General features: G+C 45.6%; 1 protein-coding gene across 1 annotated transcript in view; it reads right to left on the bottom strand.

The window, feature by feature from the left end:
- Positions 1-3,308: 3,308 nt before the first annotated feature.
- IREB2 (iron responsive element binding protein 2) overlaps positions 3,309-10,562 on the bottom strand; it is a 46,993-nt gene continuing 39,739 nt past the window's right edge. The window contains exons 19-22 of the mRNA XM_049614418.1: positions 9,782-9,929; positions 9,573-9,695; positions 7,424-7,609; positions 3,309-6,311 (exon numbers count right to left, since the gene is read on the bottom strand). Coding sequence (XP_049470375.1) covers positions 6,201-6,311; positions 7,424-7,609; positions 9,573-9,695; positions 9,782-9,929 — 568 coding nt within the window. The 3' untranslated portion in view covers positions 3,309-6,200. The remainder of the gene's footprint in view (positions 6,312-7,423; positions 7,610-9,572; positions 9,696-9,781; positions 9,930-10,562) is intronic.

Here is a 10,562-nt window from a genome sequence, read left to right as displayed (position 1 = left end):
TCGAGTCCCTCCGCGGCTCAGAGCGCCGTTTCCACCAGACTTCGGGGGTAATCTGCCTTCCCTCGCCTCGGCCTCCGTCCAGCTGCCGCCGGAGTCCGTTCCCGCGCGGCCCGAAGTTACCTCCCTAGTGCCGCGGGCCCACGCGCCCCTCCGCCGCGCGCCGACCTCACCTCCGGCTGGACTCGGGCCGCGGCTCCAACTTGCACTCGCTCCCAGGCCGGCGGGCCGAGCAGCAGATGGAGGGGGCGAGAGGGCGGTCCCCGGCTTCCCGCGGCTGGGCCCAGGTCGGGCCTGAATCCCCTGCAGGAAACCGCCGTGTGCCCGCGGAGTGGGGATCCCGGTGGTCGGGGGCGCCAGGCAGGACTTCTCGGTGGGTCAGAGCTCTGGCCTGCGGCGCGGCCTCCGTGGTTCTATGCCCCCTCTTGCTCCCTGCGGGTACCGCACCCCTCCCCGTGCGGGTACAGCATCATCCCCCCTCCCCCGTGTAGGTACTGCACCCCCACTTTGGGTACAGCACCTCTCCTCTGTGCGCCTACAGCATCCCCCGTGCAGGTAATGCACCGCTGCCCTGTGCGGGTACAGCACCCCGCCCCCACCCCGTGTGGGATGAGGGATGGGGATGAAGACTGAACCGCCAGAAAATGGGGACAGATTTAGAGTCAGGGCTACTAGCTCCACAATGGCCTCCTTTCCACCCACAGTGTCTTCTTTAGAAACACTGTTATTTTGTCATTTGCCCTTTCATTTTGGGGCTTGAACTCACAACCCCAGGATCAAAAGTTGAATGCTCTAGGGACTGAGCCAGGCAGGTGCCCCCGCCCTTTCATTTTAAATGAGCATCTTTGTCTTTAATAAATCCTCATACATAAATCTTTTGTGCATTTCCATTTATGTCCTTGAAATACCCTGCTCGGTCCTATCACTGGGTCTAAGAGAATGAACATTTCTAAGGCTTTTCATATATGCTGCCAAGTCATGTTTGTCCTCAAAATGCCAGTACTGGATATCATAATGTAAAAATCTCCACCAGTCTACTAAATGTCATGTCAATGTTGGATGAACAATGTTTTTCGTCTCCACCTGGCCACCTGGGACACTTAAGTAGTGGCTCTTAGAGTTCAGTGATCAAAACTTAGAAGGAACAGAATGAACAATCTAGGCTGAGATTGCAGCCACGATTTTGTATCATAAGATGTCCTGTCACACATAATAGCCGTTTATGAAACTTTCTTTACAGTATATTGCAGGTTGTTAAAAATGTTCAAAACTCAGTGACCCCACAATCGTCACCACACAGTCACATTTTGTGGGGATTATGTAATACAGCTGCTTTTGCAATACATGTTCCAATTTTGAAGTACACTGAACACAAGCCTAACGGTTTGGTATTTTGAAAAATTATCAAACAACTCACATCAAACCAAAACAAATAGGCTGGAGCTACACTAATTTATAATTTAAAACCTGGACTGGCACCAAGTGGAAACTGGCAACAGAGGCACACTGTGAGACTCCCTTTGTGCTCTAGTATCCAAACCTCCAGCCCGTGCCTGTGTGGGATGAGCCTTTGTAATGCAAACTTCACAGAACGGTGAATTGGAATCTTCAGAACATCTCTAATCATGTGCCAATCTTGGTTCCCGAACACCAGATCTTAATAAAGTTGACTCACTCACTTGGGTTGCTATATTAAGAGTGGTAGCAAGGGCAGGTTATTTTTATTTTTTTTAATTTTTTTTTTTCATTTTTTAAAATTTACATCCAAATTAGTTAGCATCTAGTGCAGCAATGATTTCAGGAGCAGATTCCTTAATGCCCCTTCCCCATTTAGCCCATCCCCCCTCCCACCACCCCTCCAGCAACCCTGTTTATTCTCCGTATTTGAGTCTCTTCTGTTTTGTCCCACTCCCTGTTGTTATATTATTTTTGTTTCCCTTCCTTTATGTTCATCTGTTCTGTCTTAAAGTCCTCATATGAGTGAAGTCATATATTTGTCTTTCTCCGACTAATTTTGCTTAGCACAATACCCTCCAGTTCCATCCACGTGGTTGCAAATAGCAAGATTTCATTCTTTTTGACTGCCGAGTAATACTCCATGGTATATATACACCACATCTTTATCCGTTCATCCCTCGATGGATATTTGGGCTCTTTCCATACTTCGGCTATTGTTGATAGTGCTGCTATAAACATGGGGGTGCATGTGTAAGGGCAGGTATTTTTAGACCAGTGGGCAGCTGACCATATTTACAAAACATCGCTCCGGGACAGAGGCCCACGGCCCTGGCTCCCAGCTCTGGATGACCTGATTCACGGGTCACTAACGAGCGGCCAGCAGAGGGAAGAGGTGTCACCGTCAGCTGACCCTAACATAGAAGCCGATGAAAACACAGCATCTCCATCCTGCATCAAGAGAAAGCCATTTCTGGGGCACCTGGGTGGTTCAGTCTGTTAAGGGTCCGACTTTGGCTCAGGTCACGATTTCACGGTTCGTGGGTTTGAGCCCCGAGGTGGGCTCTGTGCTGACAGCTCAGAGCCTGGAACCTGCTTCAGATTCTCTGTCCCCCTTCCTCTCTGCCCCTGCCCTGCTTGCACTCTCTGAAAAATAAACATTAAAAAAAAAAAGCCATTTCCTCCTATAATACAGTTTATAGCATGAGACCACCAATTCAGTCCTAAGCTTTCACTTTAACATAAAATACCTCCATAATGAAAGATGTATAGCATGAAAGTTATGTGCAGAGGTCCGACTCCTTCACTGCTATGTATTTAATGTTTACTTCATACATGAAGTGCTTTATGAGGCATAGACGAATCAGGGAGAACCAGAATCGGTAGGTTTAAGTTACATTTTCAGCTTGATATCAAGACTCAGTCAACAGGACAGGGTTGCTTAGCACAGCGGACAGTCTCCACCTCATGAATGTTCAAGAGCAGGTTGCCCAGCTGGCTGTCACCTGTAGAAGGGATCCTGCTGCCATTCAGAGTGCAGGCTTCTCAAGTATAAAATGGGATTCCATGAACTTATGTACCTGTTGAACAACCCCCAGATCGAGTTCAACTTCACCGATTGTTCCCACTGGCGGGCTATGCCCACCGCACACTGTCACCTTTTCATTCTCCTTGGCCCCAGACTAGAAAGGGAGGCTGGACAGAGGGACAAGGACGACCGTGGCTCACGCTCTGGCAGCCACACTGGGAATGACTAACGTTTAGGGAACATCCTCAAAGAGGAATTTCTGGATGCCATCCTATTTAAGTTATGGTGTTTTAGTTTTAATCACCACAAAACATTTTATAACGAGATGTGATAATACAATTTTCTTTATTAAAAATAATTTACAGCATCAATAACATATACACAATTGTCATCAACTGAACTTTGCCTCCAATATATTTTTATACAATACTTAACATTATTGAATTTAAAACTGTTACACTGTTTTGTTGGCTTTAAATAATAGACAATGATTTATAGTTACTTGAGATACGTGGTTTCATAGCCATATATGTAAAATTGATAGAAACATCGGCACTATCACACTTCAGGGGAAAAAGCCACTAACAGAGCCTAAATCTCTCCCCCTCTTTATTACTCCAAATCAAACTAAGACAGAGTCAACACCCAGCATCTCAGTACCTTCTCCTAAACCTAAAGGCAAAAGACAGATGTCTTTTAAAACCACAGTAAGACATCAGGTCCTAGAGTCGCGTCATCCTGTCACCCACCACCGGGAAGGCGAATTCACGCGACACGGTCACCACGTGCTGGCACCCTCTGCTCTGGCTTCCTCTTAGCTACGTGCACTCTGCCTTTGGAGCCAGGAGGTCAGCTGCCCAGCAAACACTGAGTCGCCGAGGCGACTGGCATCCCTCTCATTCAAGTGTCAGCCTAGAGGCAAAAGAGGTAACAGCAACCACCGTCACCCTGGAACCTTTCCAGCTGTGATAATGGCCAACTCCATGGCTGGACGGGAACCCCCACGCACTTTGCTGCACAGGAACAACGACCACTGAAGGCAGGAAGTATGGCAATGGCAGGTGGCGTCATTTTTTAAAAGATGAAAACAATGCTGCTATTGGCAATACCTTTGAAATTGTACTTTAACTTACAACATTAATTTGCTGCTCTCGTGTGCCTATTATGCTTCCTTGCCACAACACTGTGCATTTTTTTAAACAAAATTACTCAAAGGTAGTCAACAAAGGAGGTAAATGAAACAACAAAAGCCAATAGATGTCACATCTTCGCCAACAGAGGATGTGGCCAGAGGCAGGACCACAGGGGGCACAGCCGGACTCTGTGCTGAAGGTGGCCGCGCTCCAGAGCCTTCTGCCCGCCGCACGCTGGCGAGGGGCTGAGAGCCCGGACTAGGCGGGCTGGAAAGTGACCGCTCAGTTCACAGTGACCACCTGTGTCATCGTGACCTTGTGTCTCGGCTGCTGCCGATAACATCCAGGCCTCTGCCCACAGCTACGTGATACAGCCCGGCTGAAAAATGACACAGAGGTGTCTCCACGGTCTGGAGTCACCACTTCTTCCAAGCATGTAACAGGTACTTTAACATTCGACGTGTAAACCCTCCCTTCCTAATTCATGTTTTCAGGTAAATTAAAAACACATGCACCGACAGATACACAGGCATAATAAAATATCACGAACACAGTATGAAAGTACCAAAGAAAAACAGTTATAAAAATTTAAATAAAGAAGAAAAATCATTCTGTCGGACTCCAGTCCATGTAATTGTCTACAATCTGCAGAATATTTTGAAAAGATTTCGACTGTGTGATTGTTCGTGTGCAAAGCTCTCCATGGTCACACCCGGCCTGGCGGTTTCGGCACCCTATTAACACGGCTCCTCCCGTCTGACAGGAGCCGCCCCCGAGCCCCAGCGGCCTCACTGGGTCAGAAGAAGAGCCCCATGTAAAAAAACACCTCTACAATTAAACTTTCGCCTGCTAGGTTCAGTTTCTTAATTTAAAAAAAGGCATAGGACTTTCTAGAATTAATTACCCAACATTTTTCTTAAAAGTGGCCAAATGTCTTGTTGACAGAACACTTGCTGTGGCAAACAGACACGTACAGAGAGAAAACGGGATATTCAGACAGCAACAATTTAAGTGTTTTATCCTGATAGTCAGCTTTGGTTAAAACAAAAACATAATTAATAGAATCATGCATCCCAGATAAAATAAGGATTCAAAAAGACACAAAACCAATTTAAATAATTAAGAAATAACCAACATTTAAAATATTCTTAGGAGTTGAGCAACCATATAATTTAGGGTGGATAATTTAAAAGTCTAGAGGAAATAATTTCAGCATTTAACGATTAAGTAAAGTTCTCTTTAACAACTACAAGAGTGTGGAATTTTGGTTAATGATACCTAAAATAATAGGTTATAGGAAGTAACAGTGTCACAAAAAGTGAGCGAAATAATCTAATCCAATTAATATAATACCATCTGAGGCCGGCCAGAGGGTCACAGGAGCAAATTACTGAACGGTATGTGATCTGTATTTTCGCCGGTAACACGTGATGCTATACAACCAGCTCTGTCTCCGGGCCTGGAGGAACCCTTGGTAACACCGGACAGGGTGATCTGGTCAGGGACAGGTTCTGTCCCTTGTGGTTCGACTGGGACTAGGATAACCCTGCCTTATAGTACAAACATGAATGCCAACTATGTCCAGTTCAATTCTGAAAAGGAATTAATATATCTGAAAGTCCATTTATGATCAGATTCCAATTTCCACAATTTTAGAGTCTAATCTGGCTTCTTACATTTCAACCCGCTGGTCTTAAACCAACAAACAGTAGTACACAGTTTTGTAGGTGCAAAACTAAACAAACAACTTCAGGAAGGTTATTCATATAAGAATCTTCAACACAAATTCAAATTCTGCCTTTATTTACAAAATGGTCTGATAAAATACCCCCGTACTTACAGCCTCTCCCACAGCACACCTCACACGTTGATTTTAGCAATGTTAATAGCACCATTCGTATATTATTTAAAATCAGAAAGATTTCATTTCAGTCACTATGTTGATTCATAATCATTTACACCCACGGTGAGATCGGGGAGCGCACGGGACCGTCTGCGGCTCCACGGCCAGGATTCCTGGATCCAGCACAAAAGGCTTTTTGTATTTGCAGTTACCAGTTCGGAAAGGTATCTGTGTTGAGTAGATACTATGAGAATTTTCGTGCCACAAAGTTTAATAATCCTCCATGTTTGTATAAGGTTACTTCCACATCATTTTCAAACGAAGCAATCACGCCGAATACTTTTCCAGTGCTTGTCTTTAAACAAACAGAAACATCTCGTATGAGCGGTGAAACCTTCCCCGTGTCCCTCAGACCAGCTGTCCTCACATTCAATGACTATACCTGCCAGACTCTGTCTGAGAAACCTCCTGCCTGGAAAAGACCTGACATATCTAGCCACGGGCTTCATGGCCAAGTAGAAAATCAGGTCATCTTACCCATATTTCTAAATGACAGTTACCGTATCATCCAGAACACCCAAATGACGTAGATTTTTACTTATAACTCGAGAAATGTTACTGTTTATTTTATTTTTGAGAGAGAGACAGAAACAGAATGTGAGCAGGGGAGGGGCAGAGAGAGAGGGAGACACAGAACCCGAAGCAGGCTCCAGGCTCCAGGCTCCGAGCTGTCAGCACAGAGCCCGACGCGGGGCTCGAACTCACGAGCCTCGAGATCATGACTTGAGTGGCTACTTAACTGACTGAGCCCCCCCAGGTGCCCCATTCATCGACATTTTATATTAAATATTCGTTGCATGTTACATCGGCCACTTTTCTTTTTTTCTTACTTGTAAGGTCTGTGTTTCTCTAACCCTGAACACTCAACTCTGGCTTCTCCTGCAGCCACGTATAAGCCTGGATTAAAAGCAGATCAGGACCGGGGCGCCTGGGTGGCTCAGTTAAGCGTCTGACTCTTGACTTTGGCTCAGGTCATGATCTCACGGTTCATGAGTTCAAGCCCCGTGTCAGGCTCTGCTCTGTGAGGAGCCTGCTTGGGATTCTCTTTCCTTCTCTCTCTGCCCCATCCCCATTCACACACTCTCTCTCAAAATAAATAAACAAACTTGAAAACAATTAAAAAAACAGATCAAGACAGAAAGAGCGGACAACCAAGAAAAGGGAGCGGGCACGTGTAACTGGAAGCCCGTGTGTCTCTTTTTTTTCTGGACCGTCTAGTGCTTTCTATTTTTCCTCATAGAGTACCAACTACATTAGCGTGGGTCTGAATAAACAGGAAACAGTCATCTTAAACTACAATTTATGCTGACATTAGTATTCAATACACAATGATTGTTTTTATTCAATTTACAACCATCTAGTTACGTATACACCACGCAATCACATACTTGAGGATCGTAGAGATACCTTTATATTTAACGTAACTCCAGGAGATAGTTCTTCAGGAAACGTTAAAGAAAATGTTTCTCTGCCAGAGAGGCCCAAGGAATCTGCATTTTCTCCCGGAAGGAACTGAAGCGGAGCTATGCCAACTCCAATCAAGTGGTCTTTGTGAATTTTTTCATAACTTTCAGCCAAAACAGCTTTCACACCCTGTAACAAATGTGCATTTTATTTCTTCCAATCATCTCTTGAACATTGCCTTCTTGGAGCATTTTAAAGGGAAAAAAATTCTACCTGTAGCCTATGAAACTTTCTTAACCGAACACTGCATACTAAAGGCCAGTAATGTATGAAAGTATTTACAGATTTTTCTGTCTCTTTAAGTAGCTCCCTAACTTCTACCCACCCCTCTGCCTCTCCAGGGCTGAGCTCGGCCATCATCGACCAGAGCGAGAGCCCTGCAGCGGGGCGGCTGCTGGGACTCCGACAGGGCTCAGGAGGGTCTGTTTGATCCTGGCAGACCCCACGTGCACGCTCCCCAGCACTGGCTCTTAAACGGCCCCTAGAACACAGGGGTGCACAAGGACGTCCCCACAGCAACAAGGAAACCGGGTGCGTAAATTCTGAACATGCTTAGAAGTCACAGTTAAGTGACTCGTTGAAACCACAGAAATCATCAAGTGTAACATTTAGAGAGTGACATTGATAAGGCTCAAGTCCATTTTCAACAACTAAAAACCTATTCTCTGGAGAAAATAAGCCGGAGAGGCTCTAGCTCCAAGTTGCCCAACTTTTCCACCGCTGTCCTCCTAAGGAGCGCCTCACGGATGCCCACCCCCAGCCGTGACCTCCTCCTCGCCGCCGTGGCTTGAACGCCACAATCACAGCCCGTGGATCTGTTTAAGAACCATGTGTACACCGGGGCTTTCCACACAGGAGGAGTACAGTTCCCACCCCTCTGTGGCTGCTGTCACCCTGTGGAGAACAGGTGTCCTGGACTGAGGGGCACCGGGCACCGGGGCAGGGGTGAGAACAGCATCAGAAACGGGAATCAGCTGGAAATCTGTGCCCAGAGTGCTGCTCCTTCTTCGGGAAAACTGGCCTCAGAGAGAACACCTGCAGGTACGGACATACGAGGCTCTCCCAAGGAATCCAACCATCTATGCCAAGGCCCGACAACTGACAAAACCCAGCCCGCACCCCCAGCTTGTAATCAGTGTTTCAATGTCTGACCGAAGAGACAGCCTAGGATCAAATACGAGGAAAGCCTCCAACAAAGAAAATGATGATAAAAGATTTCTGAAAAAAAGGAACCTGTGCTTATAATTAATATTCATATTAGTTATAATTAGTATCTCAGAAAGATAAGACAATTGGGCTCATTCCTACAACTATGAGTATTCACATTTTTAGGGGGGAAAGTAAAGATTCAAGAAGAATGAAGTGCGCGTGACCATGACAGCTATGAGGGCTGTCCTGACCGCCTCTGTGCGCGAGAGCCGGGTAGAAAGCACCTGTCCGGACCATCCTCTCCAGCGGACCCCCATCTGTGTTTTGGCAAAGACACAGGTGCATGAGAAATGCCCTCCTGGCAGGCAGCCAGGTGCCATCATCTCCTACTAGTAAAACCGGGCCACTTGGCCCACTGTCTGAGTCTGTAAATGGAAAGGGGGCCCGTAAACTAGCAGTGGGCACACGTAATCCGTTACAGAGCACCCACCAGTTTCAGACCGGATCTCCTTTCCCTCTACCACACCGACTTCTTCAGTAAGCTTGATACAGGAGTATTACAATGCAACCAGGTTGAGTACAAAGTGATTACTTAAAAAACCCCATGAATATGAGATCCAAATAAGCATGAGAAATCCAAATGAGCAAAATATACTTTGATAGTATGTTACTGACAAAAGGGAACATCTGAAACTCAAGTTTAAGAAAATAAAACTTAAGGGGCACCTGGGTGGCTCAGTTGGTCAAGCGTCCAACTTCAGCACAGGTCATGATCTCACGGTTCATTGGTTCAAGCCCCACGTCAGGCTCTGTGCTGACAGCTCAGAGCCTGCTTGGGATTCTCCCACCCTCCGTCCCTCCCCCGCTTGCACTCTGTCTTCAAAAATAAATAAATAAACTTAAAAAAAAAAAAAAAAAAAAAGATAAAAGTAAGAATCAATACCAGCAAATATGGTCCTTTGGCAGCCCAGTCTCTTGAATTTCCTGAACCATATTTCTTTCCTGCTAAAATAATCAGCGGGACACCTTCTTTCTGGTACAGCTCTGCCGCCTCAAACACATCTAGCTGTTTAGAACAAACACAAAAATCTGTAACACAAATTCGGATCTAGTTAGCAAGCAGTTGCCTAGATGCTTTGTAAACGTCCTTACCGTCTGTCCCGATGGAAAATGAACTGTTTTGGGAGCCGGTTTCCCAATGAACTTATTGAACAGCTTGATGTTTGCAAAAGTGCCTCTCGTCATGACCGCGTCATTGCCCCTCCGGGCTCCATAGGAGTTGAACTCACGAGGAGTAAGGCTACAAGAGAGTCGTGAAGTGGGTTTCATTCCAGATGGGAAATAATCACACGTTACTGATTTTTAAAACTTACTCAAAAACACTTCTTTTATGATGGAAAATTTCAAGCGTGTGCACAAGTAGAGAAAACAGCACGGTGAATGCCCAGCTGCCCATCATCAAACTATAGCAACCAACCCACTCTCCCCGTCTCCTCTATGATCATCCCCTATTAGACTATTTTGAAGCAAACTCATGTAACGTATATTAACACTATATACCTCACTATTTTTCTTTAAAATATATGAACTCTCAAAAAATATTACTCAATACCAAAAAAAATAGCACAATTTCTTAATATCAATCAACAGCCAGTCAATATTCCAAATGCCTCCAAATCTGGAATCAACCATTTCTCCAAAAAACGGTGGCTTGTATTGGCTTCCCTGCTGAGAACAGAGCACTCCTATGAAACCTCGCCTAAGTCGAAATGGTGTAAAGGAAGATTATCCACCTCCTTCCAGAAATTCACATTGTGCTGCTCTGCTTTTACCAAAGACCTACATGGTATGTGGGTGGTAACGGCCTTTCCCCGTAAAAGCAAAAACCTTTAGATTTCTTTCAGTTAGAGAAAACCGGTACTACCATCGGTCC

Source organism: Panthera uncia (genome assembly GCF_023721935.1).
Source record: "Panthera uncia isolate 11264 chromosome B3 unlocalized genomic scaffold, Puncia_PCG_1.0 HiC_scaffold_2, whole genome shotgun sequence".
In the NCBI taxonomy this organism is placed as follows: domain Eukaryota; kingdom Metazoa; phylum Chordata; class Mammalia; order Carnivora; family Felidae; genus Panthera; species Panthera uncia.
Note: the sequence above shows the minus strand (reverse complement) of the source record. Positions and strands in the feature narration are given on the sequence as shown.